This window comes from Saccostrea cucullata, unplaced genomic scaffold (genome assembly GCF_032062105.1).
Source record: "Saccostrea cucullata isolate Sc308-1 unplaced genomic scaffold, CSIRO_AGI_Scuc_v1 ctg7946, whole genome shotgun sequence".
NCBI classification, from domain to species: domain Eukaryota; kingdom Metazoa; phylum Mollusca; class Bivalvia; order Ostreida; family Ostreidae; genus Saccostrea; species Saccostrea cuccullata.
Window position 1 is genome coordinate 1049 of NW_026926447.1, and position 16474 is coordinate 17522.

Here is a 16474-nt window from a genome sequence, read left to right on the forward strand (position 1 = left end):
AATATGTTTGTGAGAGATGCATGTTGTGTACTTATGTAATGTATGTAATCTATCTATGCATTGTAGGGAAGGGAGTTGGAGAGAAAAAGGAGAAAGAGCAGAAAAAAAACCAGTGAAAGGTGCTTTAGAGAATGAAGAAAATGACCAAGAGAATGTATCAATGTAAGTACCAATGTCTGTCTGTCAGTGTGTTTGTCTCGTTGTCTGATTGTCGCCCTGTCTGATTGTTTGTCTCTTTGTCTGTCTGTCTGTTTGTCTGTCTGTTTGTCTCCCTGTCTGATTGTTTGTCTCATTGTCTGTCTGTTTGTCTCCCTGTCCGATTGTTTGTCTCTTTGTCTGTCTGTGTGAATGTGTCATTGTCTGACTCTTTGTCTCTCTGACTGTCTGTTTTTCTGATAGTCTCCCTGTCCAATTGTTTGTCTCTTTGTCTGTCTGTCTTTCTGTGTGATTGTGTCATTGTGTGATAGAGTGTCTCTTTGTTTGTCTGTCTGTCTGTTTGTCTAATTGTCTCATTGTCTGATTGTTGTTTGTCTCTTTGTCTGTCTGTTTCTCTGAGTGTCTCATTGTCTGTTTGTCTGTCTGTTTGTCTGATCCTTGCAGTGTCATCTAAATGCATGTTTGTTGCTGTGTCTGTATCTTTAAATGTTTGTATGGATGTATGTATCGTTACATGTCTGTCTGTCTGTTAGTCTGTCTCTATGTAAGTATGTATTGTAGATACATATGAATGTATATCTGTTGGTATCTATGGATGGATAGATGTTTGTCAGTTTTTCTGTCTAATTGTCTGTCAATCTGTCTGTCTGTTTGTATGTATGTGAAGAGACGGGGGAAAAAAGCAGTACAGGAGAAATGAAACCAAGAAATGCCCATGGATACTAAGTCTAAATAGCGGTGTGTGCATATAATGAATTATTTAGACAAGGCATCCATAAGATAAAGAGGAGAAAAGTAAGAAAAATATGAGAGAAATCTCAAAACAAAGAAGAAATAGATGATAGAGAGGAGGGAGATAGATGAGAGAAAAGAGGAACTTATTAAAGATCAAGTAACAAGGCTGTCTGTTTGTCTAATTGTCTCATTTGTCTCTTTGTCTGTCTGTTTGTCTGATTGTTTCCCTGTCTGATTGTTGGTCTCTTTGTCTGTCTGTCTTTCTGTATGTATGTAGGTAAGGTAAGGTAAAGTATGTATGTATGTATGTATGTATGTATGTAATGTATGCATGTAGTGTATGTATGTATGGAGGTATGTAATGTATGTATGTAATGTATGTATGTAATGTATGTATGTAATGTATGTATGTAATGTATGTATGTAATGTATGTATGTAATGTATGTATGTAATGTATGTATGTAGTGTATGTATGTATGTATGTATGTAATGTATGTATGTAATGTATGTAATGTAGGTATGTAATGTATGTATGTAATGTATGTATGTAATGTATGTATGTAATGTATGCATGCAATGTATGTATGTATGTATGTAATGTATGTATGTAATGTATGTATGTAATGTATGTATGTAATGTATGTAATGTATGTATGTAATGTATGTATGTAGTGTATGTATGAAATGTATGTATGTAATTTATGTATGTAAAGTATGTATGTGATGTATGCATGTAATGTATGTATGTAGTGTATGTATGTATGTATGTATGTATGTATGTATGTATGTATGTATGTATGTATGTATGTATGTATGTATGTATGTATGTATGTATGTATGTATGTATGTATGTATGTATGTATGTATGTATGTATGTATGTATGTATGTATGTATGTATGTATGTATGTATGTATGTATGTATGTATGTAATGTATGTATTTATGTATGTATTTAATGTATGTATGTAATGTATGAATGTAATGTATGTATGTAATGTATGTTTGTAATGTATGAATGTATGTTTGTAATGTATGTATGTAATGTATGTATGTAATGTATGTAATGTATGAATGTATGTATGTATGTATGTATGTATGTATGTATGTATGTAATGTATGTATGTAATGTATGAATGTAATGTATGTATGTAATGTATGTATGTAATGTATGTGATGTATGTATGTATGTATGTATGTATGTATGTATGTATGTATGTATGTATGTATGTATGTATGTATGTATGTATGTATGTATGTATGTAATGTATGTATGTGTATGTATGTATGTATGTATGTAATGTGTGTATGTATGTAAGTATGTGTATGTAATGTATGCATGTATGTATGTATGTATGTATGTATGAATGTATGTATGTAATGTATGTATGTAGTGTATGAATGTATGTATGAATGTATGTATGTATGTATGTAATGTATATATGTATGTATGTAATGCATGTATGTAATGTATAAATGTAATGTATGTATGTATGTTATGTATGTATGTAATGTATGTATGTAATGTATGTATGTAATGTATGTATGTAATGTATGTATGTATGTAATGTATGTATGTATGTAATGTATGTATGTAATGTATGTATGTAGTGTATGCATGTAATGTATGCATGTTATGTATGTATGTAATGTATGTATGTTATGTATGCATGTATGATGTATGTAATGTATGTATGTAATGTAATATATGAATGTAATGTATGTAATGTATGTAATGTTTGTATGTAATGTATGTATGTAATGTATGTATGTAATGTATGTATGTAGTGTATGTATGTAATGTATGTATGTAATGTATGTAATGTAATGTAATGTATGTATGTATGTATGTATGTATGTAATGTATGTAAATGTATGTATGTATGTATGTATGTATGTATGTAATGTATGTAATGTATGTAATGTATGTAATGTATGTATGTATGTATGGATGTATGTATGTATGTATGTATGTATGTATATATGTATGTATGTAATGTATGTAATGTATGTAATGTATGTATGTATGTATGCATGCAATGTATGTATGTGATGTAGGTATGTAATGTATGCATGCAATGTATATATATAATGTATGTAATGTATGTATGTAATGTATGTATGTAGTGTATGTATGTATGTATGTATGTATGTATGTATGTAATGTATGTATGTTATGTATGCATGTATGATGTATGTAATGTATGTATGTAATGTAATGTATGTATGTTATGTATGTATGTATGTATGTATGTATGTATCTATACAGTTTGATCACTTACGTAATGTATGTATGTAGTGTATGTATGTATGTAGGTATGTAATGTATGTATGTAATGTATGCATGTAATGTATGCATGTAATGTATGCATGTAATGTATGTATGTAATGTATGTATGTAATGTATGTATGTAATGTATGTATGTAATGTATGTATATAGTGTATGTATGTAAGGTATGTATGTAATGTATGTATGTAATGTATGTAATGCATGCATGTAATGTATGTTTGTAATGTATGTAATGTATGAATGTATGTATGTATGTATGTAATGTAATGTATGTATGTATGTATGTAATGCATGTATGTAATGTATGCATGTAATGTATGTATGTAATGTATGTAATGTATGTATGTAAGTAATGTATGTATGTATGTATGTAATGTATGTATGTAGTGTATGTATGTAATGTATGTATGTAATGTATGTAATGCATGTATGTAGTGTATGTATGTAATGTATGTATGTATGTATGTATGTATGTATGTATGTATGTAATGTATGTATGTAATGTATGCATGTAATATATGTATGTATGTATGTATGTATGTATGTATGTATGTATGTATGTATGTATGTATGTATGTAATGTATGTATGTATGTATGTATGTATGTAATGTATGTATGTAATGTATGTATGTAATGCATGTATGTAATGTATGTATGTATGTATGTATGTAATGTATGAATGTAATGTATGTATGTATGTAATGTATGTATGTATGTATGTATGTATGTATGTATGTATGTATGTATGTATGTATGTATGTATGTATGTATGTATGTATGTATGTATGTAATGTATGTATGTAATGTATGAATGTATGTATGTATGTATGTATGTATGTATGTATGTATGTATGTATGTATGTATGTATGTATGTATGTAATGTATGTATGTATTGTATGTTTGTAATGTATGTATGTAATGTATGTAATGTATGTAATGTATGTATGTAATGCATGTAATGTATGAATGTATGTATGTAATGTAATGTAATGTTTGGATGGATGTATGTAATGTAATGTATGTATGTTATGTATGTATGTTTGTAACAGATGCATGTAATGAATGTATGTAATGGATGTATGTAATGTAATGTATATATGTTATGTATGTATGAATGTATGTATGTAATGTATGTAATGTATGTAATGTATGTAATGTATGTAATGTATGTAATGTATGTATGTAATGTATGAATGTATGTATGTAATGCATGTATGTAATGCATGTAATGTGTGTATGTAATGTATGTATGTATGTAATGTATGTATGTAATGTATGTATGTAATGTATGTATGTAATGTATGTATGTAATGTATGTAATGTATGTATGTAATGTATGTATGTAGTGTATGTATGTAGTGTATGTATGTAGTGTATGTAAGTAATGTATGTATGTAGTGTATGTATGTAATGTATGTATGTAATGTATGTATGTAATGTATGTATGTAATGTATGTATGTAATGTATGTATGTAATGTATGTATGTAATGTATGTATGTAATGTATGTAATGTATATATGTAATGTATGCATGTAATGTATATATGTAATGTATATATGTAATGTATATATGTAATGTATGTATGTATGTAGTGTATGTATGTAGTGTAGGTATGTAGTGTATGTATGTAATGTATGTATGTAATGTATGCATGTAATGTATGTATGTAGTGTATGTATGTAGTGTATGTATGTAGTGTAGGTATGTAGTGTATGTATGTAGTGTATGTATGTAGTGTATGCATGTAATGTATGTATGTAATGTATGCATGTAATGTATGTATGTAATGTATGCATGTAATGTATGTATGTAATGTATGTATGTAATGTATGCATGTAATGTATGTATGTAATGTATGCATGTAATGTATGAATGAAGTGTATGAATGTATGTATGTATGAATGTATGTATGTAATGTATGTATGTAGTGTATGAATGAATGTATGTGTGAATGTATGTATGTAATGTATGTATGTATGTATGTATGAAATGTATGTATGTAATGTATGTATGTAATGTATGAATGTAATGTATGCATGTAATGTAAATAGGGAAAAGGACTCACCAGAAAGAAAGTCCCAATCCCTAACATCCACTCCAAACAGTCCGTAGCCGTAATGATGCGTCCAATGTCGGACTTCCCCTCTGGTGGTGGCTTATCCTGGGGAATCACTTCCAGCGGCGGCCAGCATCGAAATGGAAGCCAGGAAGGATGTTCTCCAGCAGCCAGAGAAGATAGCGATACCATCTCCCAGGCCCATGCAAAGCCATGATCTTTCTGAGAGGGAACTATTACAAACTGAGAGGATGGCACGGCCATCACCTTAGTTTGTTCAAGCTCCATCTCTGGAAGATCAATCACAGGCTTGGGAGCTGGCGCTGCAATCCCCTCATCCTGTACAGCATCCTCCTGAGGGTGAGCTATCACAGACTGACAAGACGGCGATGCCACCTCTTCAGTTTGTTCAAGCTCCTCCTCAGGAAGATCAAGCACAAGATGGTGAGAAGGCAGTGCCATCTCCTCTGTCTGCTGGAGACCATCTCCAGCCCCCACCCTCTGCTGCCTGATGGACTTCCGCACCTAAAAGAAAAAAAGAAAATTAGAAAAGGGACAGAATACCATTATATCTATATACATTGAGGTTTAAAACACACTGTGGGACTTGGGTACTGGTCATTTAGATAAAATGATAATCGAATACCCGTTAAAAATCAGGTGCCTGCAAAAAACTAGAAGTACAAGTGTATATCCATATGACATGAATGCCCTGTCTAGTGTATATTACTAATTCAACATGAAGGTTTGTATAGGTGTATGAAGTCTGATGAGAATCTTTAAATCTTGAAATTGAAATCTAAAGAATGGATATAGATCTGTATATGATAAAATCTCAAGTAATGTATAAGTGCATACATAAAAATATCTTAAATGGTTCCTTTAAATTTAACCAAAATGCAAATTAAAGAGAATGGTGGTCAATGTCAAAAGAAAGTTAAAGGTTAAAAGTTTTTATGCATTTGAATAGCTCTCATTAATATGTATCAGCATCTTATGTTTGATAAAAATATGTTGAATTGTTTAAATTTAAAACTGAGTTAAACACTAATTTAAGAAAAGAGAGGTCAAGGTTAAAGTAAAGCTTGGGGTATAAAAATGTTGATGTAGTTGTGAAGCTTACATCAGCATGTATCAACATATGAAGTTTGATTAAAATGTTATTAATTTTTTTTTAAACTTGGTTGAACACAAATTTTAAACAAGAGGCCCAAGTGCCACATCGCTCACCTGAGCAAATCGGAATGAGATCAGAACTGAAAAGTATACAGAAACTTGAATCCCCCATTGTGGCCCCACCCTATCCCTGGGGGTTATGATTTGAACAAACTAGAATCTACACTACCTGAGGATGATTTCATATACATATAAATATCACTAATCATGGCTTTGAAGTACTTGAGAAGAAGATTTTAAGATTTTCCTATATATTCCTATGAAAAAATCTGATCGGTCATTGTGGCCCCACCTTAGCCCTGGGGGTCATGTTTTGAACAAACTTGAATCTACACTACCTGAAGATGATTCCACTTGAGTTTCAACTAGCTTTCCTGGCCCAGTGGTTCTTGAGAAGAAGATTTTGAAAGATTTTTCCTATATATTCCTATGAAAAAATTTGATTGGCCATTATGGCCCCACCCTACACCTGTGGGTCATGATTTGAACAAACTTGAATCTAGACTACCTGAGGATGCTTCCACATGAGTTTCATCTTTACTGGCCGAGTGGTTCTTGAGAAGAAGATTTTTTAAAAATGCCATTAATTTTTCACTACTTCATAATCATCTCCCCTTGGAAGTGGACGTGGCCCTTCATTTGATCAAACTTGAATCACGTTCATCTAAGGATACTTTGTGCCAAGTTTGGTTGAAATTGGCCCAGTGATTCTTGAGAAGAAGATGAAAATGTGAAAAGTTAACGACAACAACGACGACAACGACAGACAACAGACAAATTTTGATCAGAAAAGCTCACTTGAGCCTTTGGCTCAGGTGAGCTAACAAATGAGGTCAAGGTAATAGGAAATATCAAAGTTAAAAAAATTTACTCATATGTATGTGTCAGCATATGAAGTTTGATAAAAAATATCTTGAATTGTTTATTCAAAACTGAGCTAAACACTTTATATATTTATTTATCTATACTTTTATTTATACAAGGGGCCCAGGGGCTCACCTGAGCACAACGGCTAGGAAAAAGCACGTATCAGATCAGAACTGATAGTTTACTGAGGGGGGGGGGGGGGGGGGGGGGGGGGGGCTTGAATTTTAATATACTATTTGAAAATGCCTTCATATCAATACAGCATATGACTTTGCTGTTCTTGATAAAAAGATTTCTTCATAATAATTTGAATTTGATTTCCCATTGTTTCCCTCCATACCCCAAAGGGCATGAGGATGCTTCCATACATGAGGATGCTTACATGCCAATATGACTAAACATAGCTTTCTGTTCATGGAATTTTTCCCTCTCTTTTTCTATGTAAAACTTTGATCCACCATTGTGGCCCCATCCTACCCTTGGGGGTTGTGATTTGAACAAATTTTATCCTACACTACCTGAGAATGCTTCCATATAAATACTGGTATCACTAATAATGGCTTTGTATTCTTGAGAAGAAGATTTTTAAAATATTTTTAAATGTAAAACTTGGGTCCCCCAATGTAGCCCCACCTTATATCGGGGGTTATGATTTGAACAAACTATAATCTACACTACCTTTATATTCCATATGAATATCACTAATCATGGCTTTGAAGAACTTGAGAAGACGATTTTAAAAGATTTCCCTATATATTCCTATATAAAACTTTGATCAGCCATTTTGGCATCGCCCTAATGGCTGGGGATCATGATTTGAACAAACTTGAATCTACTCTAAATGCGGATGATCTCACATGAGTTTCATCTTTCCTGTCTCAATTGTTCTTGAGAAGAAGATTTTTAAAGATTATACCTATAATTCCCATGTAAAATTTTGATGAGTCATTGTGGCCCCACCCTATCCCCTGGGGTCATGATTTGAACAAACTTGAATCTACACTACCTGAGGATAATTTCACACAAGTTTCATCTTTCCTGTCTCAATGGTTCATAAGAAGATTTTCAAAGATTTTTCCTATATACTCCTATGTAAAACTTTGATCAGCCATTTTGGCCCCATCCTACCCCTGGGGGTCATGATTTGAACAATCTTGATTCTACACTACCTGAGGATGATTCCACATGAGTTTCACCTTTCCTGGCTCAGTAGTTCTTGAGAAGAAGATTTTTTAAAAATGCCATTAATTTTTCTCTAATTCATAATTATCTCCCCTTGGAAAAAGGCATGGCCCTTCATTTGAACAAACTTGAATCCCCTTTACCCAAGGATACTTTGTAGCAAGTTAAGTTGAAATTGGCCCAGTGGTTCTTGAGAAGAAGATGAAAATGTGAAAAGTTTACGACAACTACGACTACTACGACAACAACGACAGACAACGGACAAATTTTGATCAGAAAGGCTCACTTGAGCCTTCGGCTCAGGTGAGCTAAAAAGGTGATGTCGAGTTCAAAGAAAATGTCAAGATCAAAAGATGTTGATACAGTTGAAAAGGTTACATCAGTATCTAGGATCAACATATGAAAATTAATCACATTACAGTAAAACTCATTTGGTACGAACACGGATAAGATCAACACGGATATAGCGAAGTTTTTCTGGGTCCCCTGCAAAATTCTTAACAAATCTTCATAAAATTTTACGGTTAAAACGAACTCTGATATAACAAATTTATGGATATAGGGAACTGATTTTGAGTCCCGCTGAGGTTAAATATTAAGGAAATTAACATCTTTTATAATGAATTTTCAGAGATCTCAAAATTTGTTAAATTGAACTGACTTTATTTTATTTTTGCATTTGTATATAAAATTCAATTCATAATAAATCACAAGTTATTAAAGATATGTTTTGTAATATTTGCTCCCGTAACATATTTGGTAGTAGCACATTACAGAAAACATGCATATTGTGAATTCGCTATTATATATGGTTATACAAATTTGTTATACGGATATAACGAATTACGGATATAGCGAATTAATTTCACAGGTCCCCAGGACTTCACTATAACCGAGTTTTACTGCATCTCAAATAGAATCTTAAACTGAGCTAATTATTAACACTTGTTTAAGAAAAGTGTTGTCAAAGGAAAGATCATGGTCAACAAATGTTGATGCAGTTGCACAGCTCTCATCAATAATTATCAGCATTTGAAGTTTGATAAAAATATCTCGAATAGTTTCTTTGAAACTTAGCTTTGGACTAAGCTAAATGCAAAGTATGATGGAAGGACAGACAGAAGGACGGAAGACGGACATGACGAACACTATATGCTCCAGCCATATTCATGGCAGGGCATAAAAATCCTTCACTGCTCATTAGGCAAAAGTGCTAATTAAGTACAAGTCTAAAATTTGTAGCCATCTATTGGCAATCATTATAAGATTCCAAAACATACACCTTCATTTTTATGGTACTGAAATTTATCAAAAATCTACATTAAAATTCTAGTCACAACTGTAACAACACGCCGTTTGATGTAAGAGAATCACTTCACGATTATTATATTACGTACTTGATGAAAATACTGAATTTAGAAAACTAAAAGAAATATCTTGAAAAACTTCTTTTATTAGCCATAAAAGGTACTAACAAGAGGTCCATGGGTCACATCGCTCACCTGAGCACATTGGCTAGAAAAAGAAGCAATCAATTCAGAATTGAAAAGTTATGAGGAGGAAAGGGGGGGGGGTGAATTTTAATCCACCTGATGAAGCTACTATATCAATATATCAAATGACTTTGCTGTTCTTGAACAGAATATTTTTTCCTTTTTATTGATTTGCAAAAATTTGACCCCACCTTGTGAACCAGCCCTACCCCCTGTGGGCCCTCATTTGAACAAATCTGATTTAAGACTATACCTGAGGATGCTTCCATGTTAATATGACTAATCATGGCTCTTCTAATCTTGAAATAACTATAACCCTAACCCTCTGAGGTCATGATATGAAGAAACTTGAATCAACATTACCTGAGGTAGCCTCCATTGAGATATGACCAATATTGGCTCAACTGTTCTTAGAAAGAAGAGTTTTAAAGAATTTCCCTATGTATTCACATGTTAAACTTTGATCAACCATTTTAAAGTTTTAAAGATTTTTCCTATATATTCCTATGCAAAACTTTAATCACCCATTGTGGCCCGACCCTGCTCTTGGAGGTCATGAATTGAACAAACTAGGATGAATCTACCTTACGTTATGATGCTTCCAATCTATATTAAGTTTCATCGTCTGGACCAGTGGTTCTTGAGGAGAAGATTTTTTAAATGATGCCATTATTTTTACAATAAATCCTAATTATCTCCCCTTGAAAGAGAATTTGGGCCCTTCAATTGATCAAACTTGAGAATCCCCTTTACCCAAGGATACTCATTGTGGCAAGTTTCAGGTTGAAATTGGCCTACTTGCATGGTTCTTGAGAAGAAGTCGAAAGTTTACAGACAGACGGACAGACAGATGGCGGAGTCAGACAGACGGATGCCAAACAAAATGTGATCAAAAAAGCTCACTTGAGCCTTCAGGTCAGCTGAGCTAAAAATAAAAGACATTTAAATCAAATGTGAAACATTAACAGTAAACAAATAAAATTAATGTCATTAAAATGAATTTTCAAAAAGTTTCATCGTACCACTACCAAATTCAAACTTGACCAGTATTTTTCTTCATGCCATATTCTTTAATTCTCAACTTATATTAAAGCCAATTTCAAAACTTTTTAAGAACATGAAATTTTAGAGCAAAATAAATCCCAAAATTGCACCTTATTCTTGTCTGCCCATACAATATTAACATACGTACATCCCTACAAAAGTCCGAGAGTGGAAAATGAAAAGTTATTTTTTAAGTTCAAGAAGGATAACTCTGTCAAAAATCAGTTGAACTTGACCTGAATGTTCTGGTAAAATACCACCCTATCAATACATGTACATCCTTTAAAACTTTAAAGAGTGGAAACTGAAATTTTATTCTTAAATTTTTTTAGTTCAAGAGGAATAACTCTGTCAAAATCATATTGGATCATAACCAAATTCAAACTTGACTACATGTATATACATATTCCTATAACGTATCCATATAAAGGAGATGGGTGAACATGACGAGAGATATGCCCATAGCGCGACAAACATGAAGGTGAGAATTAAATCTCAATTTTATCAAAATTTTCTTTCATATTTCATCTAACATTAAAGTATACTTTATGTAAAATCTCTACAACTTGCACAAATCTCAGGAAAATTGAAGTTATTTGCCTATGAAATATTATGCACACACGAAAGAGGACAAAACGAGTCATTTTTTCACACTATAACACTATTTTTCGTTATGAGTGGGTCTTCTCTCCATTTTTTTGAAAGGTAATCCTCAATGTTTGCATAAAAACATACATATTTTGGTTTCCAAAATTATGGAGCAATGACCCACTATATCTTAAAAATACAAGTTTATGACATACCTTTCGTATCTTTTCGAGAAATACTTGAAGTCCCTTAAGTCAATGGTCATATCACAAACACGATTAAATGCCACACTTCATCAGGACTTGTGTAGCATAGTGGTTAGCGTGCTAGTCTCAATAGAGAATGCAACTCAGAATTTTTATTGCCAGGGTTCGAACCCAATGGATACCACATTATTTTTCTTTATAAAAGAATAAATTTTAATTTTAAAAAAATTTTTCCTCAAAACTTTTTGTTTATCATGATTTTACAAAAATCAATGATGAGAACTTTACTCTAAATACTAAAATCACAATTTGAATACGATTTTTATTATATACGAAGCTTGTGGGTTTTTTGCACGCTAATTTCACCCATCTCCTTTTGAGATGAATGTGTGTAATTGTTGCTGTCTGTTAAGATAAGGAATGGAAAGTCAATGAGGACAGAATGATGGAACAGGTTACAGGGTAACACTATATATATATGCCCCCGCCCATTATATGGCAGGGGATAAAAATTTGGATGAGAATCTAAATTTCTTTTTCACTGTAGCCTTATAAACTAAGAAATGGACATTGTGAGCTATAATTAAACTTACCGGGAAGTCCATCACGTAGTCGGCGTGCCAGGCAGGGCGACGCCGAATCCTCGTAGATCGTCGTGGCTCCATCTAGATAAAAACAAGAAAACGCTATCAGTATACACAACACAGATATTTCCCTTGATTTTTATAATAAGTCACTACAAGTTTCAGGGTTTTTTCTGGGTCATGTTGAGGTCAGATTACAGATCCCGTTCATAGTCATAGTTTTCCAATTTCAAATCTTTTTGCCAGTGAAGGTACCCGTAGATATACTATTACTGTAGTAATAATATAAACTTAAAAAAGCGGGCTTCATATTTTAGCTGCTTTGGCACAGACATTGATGCACTAATTCAAGAAACCCATACGAAATCATTATATAAATACAACATACAACGTGGATGTGTGTAGCGCTAAATCAAGAATATACCAACAATTCAATACCTAGTGATGATTATGCTTAATTTTGAATACACCAATATAAAAGACCCTGAGGATCATGATTTGAAGATATTAGAATGAACACTACTTTAGCTAAAGACGTTTGTCCCCAAAAATTTAAACCTTGGACGTAATTTTTGAGTGGGTGGGGCTATGGTTTTCATAATTTTCACTGACAGCAGTATTCCTTGTAACAAGACCAACAAATTTGACTTCTAGAACTTGACCTTGGAGTTTGACCCACTTTTACCAAACTTTCTGAACTTTAACCTAGTTGGCCATAACTTTTGAATACATGTAGCTGATGCTATGGCTTTCATACTTTGAAATTGACCTTAGAGTTTGATCCTTGTTAAGGAAACTAATCTTAACCATAATTTTTCAACTGTTAGTACAAGGGTTTTTCATATTTCAAAGATGTATTCCTTCTGACAAGAACTTTCTTTGGACATCAACAATTTTGACCTTTTGACCTTGAACTTTGAAATTTGAGAAACTTCAACCCTTGCCATAAGCTGTCATGCATGGGCATTTGTGTTTCAGAAACAAATCTAGTTTGTTGAAAAAAATTTTTTTTAACTCTCTCGCTCAATTTTCATATCTTATTTATTATACCTCCGTTTGGTCTTTCAAGTGAATAAATCTGAGTGACTGACAATGATAAGTTTATGACAACCATGAACTGCATGTGCAAATTTAGAGGGGTTTTTTTTGGGGGGGGGAGGGGGGGGGCAGTGAAAGTCACCTTGGACCCCCTGAAATCCTTGGACCTCTACTTAAAGCAGCAGATTTATTTGAAATTGTTTTAATAAGTAATAGTTATCAAGCTTATCTTTTCTTGATTATCTCCCCTCGAACGTGGACTTGGCCCTTCATTTTAAAAATTTAAACTCCCCTTTACCCAAAGATGCTTTGTACCAAGTTGGATTACACAGACAGATGGACAACAGGTGATCAGAAAAGCTCGCCTGAGCAATCAGCTCAGGTGAGCTAATAAGTCTTTTCTAGCCCAGTGTTTCTTGATAAGAAGATTTTCAAAGATTTTTTCTATATATATTTCGCTGTAAAATTTGATTCCTTATTGTGGCCCATGATTTGAACACTTCCAGAATGCTTTCACATAAGTTTTAGGTTTTCTGGCCCAGTGCTTCTTGAGAAAAAGATTTTTATAGATTTTTCAGATAAACTTCTATGAAAAACTTTGATCATTATCCTTTATGCCAGGCCCTAATCATGAGGGGGAATAGGGGGGTCATGATTAGAACAAATGTTTATGATAGAATCTACATGACCAGAGGGTGTTTCAGTATAAATATGAACAATCATGGCTTTGTTGTTCTTGAGAAGAGGATTTTTAAGGATAATTTTCCAAAATATTGCTTTGATCATCCATTGTGCTCCCAATCTATCTCTTGCTTCCATATAAATATGACCAATAATGTCTTTACAATTCTTGAGAAAATATTATTTTAATAAGTTTTTCCTATATACTTTGATTGCCCATTATGGGCTCACAACTACCCTGTGGAACATGAATTGATCAAACTTGAATCTACCTGAGGATGTTTCACCATAAGTTTAATTTTTCCTGGCACAGTTGTTCTTGAGGATAAGATTTTTAAAACATGTGACCAAATTTTCACTATTTCTTAATTATCTCCCCTTGAATGAGTTTATTTGTTTGTACAAACTTGAATCCCCCTCATCCAAGGATGCTTTGTGGCAAGTTTGGTTAAAATTGTCTTAAGTGGTTTTTGAGAAAAAGTAAAAAATGTAAAAAGTTTACAGACGTATGGACAGACAGACGAAAGACGGACAAAATATGAACAATAAAGCTCTCTTGAGCTTTCAGATCAGGTGAGCTAAAATGACCATCTCTTAATAAAAAATGGTTAAGAGCCATTCATCTTAATAATATTATTTTTTTTTCAACAAAATATATTTATGCCCATGTAATCAAAGATTTGGGGTATATAGTTTTTGCCCTGTCTGTCTTTTTCTCTGTTAATATTTTGTCTCACAAAACTTTTTTGTATTGCTTGTGACAATTAAGACCTTTTCTTGGACAAGACATACTTTCTTTGGGTATGAATATATTTGACTTGACCTTGGAGCTAGGACTTTTATATTTTACTTGTGTACACATTGTGAAAGACCTTTCTCTGGGTATAAGTATTCTTGACCTTTTGATTTTGACCTTAAAGTTTGGCCCACTAAAAAATCTATAACCTTTGCCCTAACTTTTGAACAAAATTTAGAACTTGGGCTTTTATATTTCATGCGTATTCCTTGTGACAAAATCTTTCTATGAATACTTATGCATTGTAGCAACAACTTTGACCTTTTTAACCTTGACCTTGGAAATTGATCTAGTTTTAAAAAAAAATTACACTATGGATATAACCTTAAACAGTTGGTGCTAGGGCTTTTGTATTTCACATGTATATTTTTGTGACAAGTACTAGTCCTTTCCTGGAGATAACTGATTCTTACCATTTGACATTGACCTGCGAGTTAGACTCTCTCTTCAAAAAAAAATTAGCATTGGCCATAACTTTTGAAGGATTACCTTGGGCTTTTATATTTCATAGGTTTATTCATAAGTATTTGAAAAAAAATCATTTTTATTGATCACTTCTCCTTGAAGTTTAACTTGCATTGAAATTCTACTTTGCCATAGGCTATTATATGAAGGCAACAGTGTCTTTCACATTTTTCAGATTTGGCAACATAGTTACATGTATGTGAAATAATTCAAGATTGATCTGCATGTGGATAAAGATATAATTTTAAAAATTCAAAACATGCAAAATTAAATTTATGTTGAACGCATGGTAGGCAATTCTCATAAGAAATCTTCATGCGCATGCGCACTTTTAACCGGATGTATTCAATTTTCCATAAAAATGAACATCGACATTTGTCTATTGCAATTTCACAAATAAGTCGCAAAATTATACATGTTAAACTAATAATAATACACTTGAATATACATGTAAACAAATAATTCAAAATATATGTTCCGGTCTAATCCCTCATGGTTTTTGCTGGAGGGCGAATGTTCGGGTATTCACCGAGTGTTATTTTTATGAAAAGCTGTATAAAGTCGCAAATTAAATACGAAGACATCAAAAAACCAACCTCATCTCGTAGGAATCTTCTTCTGTGCAAGTTGTCTCGTTGAATAGCAGTGTGAAATCGCAGAATGAATGCAAATGCAGAAGCAAAAGCTATGACGGATGTTGACAGGTGAACCTTCAAAATCAGTCTGACGTAAGCAGGTTCTCGTCACGTGATCAATGTTTCGGAATCCCCTGAAATCGACGGGGAGTGTATAGAAATACGTTTTAATAGCAATAACCTGAGAATTTTCTTTCAACTTCTCTGACATCAATTAAAACCAGGGGTATAGCTAGGGTACTTTTGAAATGGACGCCCGAGGAGGCATGAGGTTTGGGAAAGCCGTGGTGTAGACCCAGCTATAAGTGAATTTCCGATATTTTCGACCTTCTTGATCGCTTTCTGTGAAAATCTATACTGATTTCAGGGATGTGTACTTGAATAATATTACACTATCGCATCCTCCCCAAATGTTTTTGTGGTGATTAATTTTCATTTATATTTTATTTACATGCAATCTCTCTCTCTCTCTCTCTCTCT

At 32.9% G+C, this 16474-nt stretch overlaps 1 protein-coding gene across 1 annotated transcript; it reads right to left on the reverse strand.

Moving 5' to 3' along the window:
• Positions 1 to 289: 289 nt before the first annotated feature.
• Positions 290 to 16089, reverse strand: LOC134271718 (uncharacterized). Its single transcript, XM_062753926.1, has 5 exons — positions 15956 to 16089; positions 12389 to 12460; positions 5249 to 5764; positions 1054 to 1154; positions 290 to 440 (listed from the first exon to the last, which is right to left on the reverse strand). Exons 2-5 carry the CDS (start codon positions 12458 to 12460, stop codon positions 290 to 292), a joined length of 840 nt encoding a protein of 279 aa, XP_062609910.1. The 5' UTR covers positions 15956 to 16089.
• Between the last annotated feature and the right edge of the window lie 385 nt (positions 16090 to 16474).

Excerpts from the sequence above, each read along its gene's own strand:
- LOC134271718 (XM_062753926.1), bottom strand. The coding sequence starts at position 12,460 with ATGGAGCCACGACGATCTACGAGGATTCGGCGTCGCCCTGCCTGGCAC. Across the intron at positions 5,765-12,388 it reads ACTACGTGATGGACTTCCCG|GTGCGGAAGTCCATCAGGCA; the intron begins GTAAGTTTAATT and ends TTTTTCTTTTAG. Across the intron at positions 1,155-5,248 it reads GGATTGGGACTTTCTTTCTG|AAAGACAGACAGACAAAGAG; the intron begins GTGAGTCCTTTT and ends ACATACATACAG.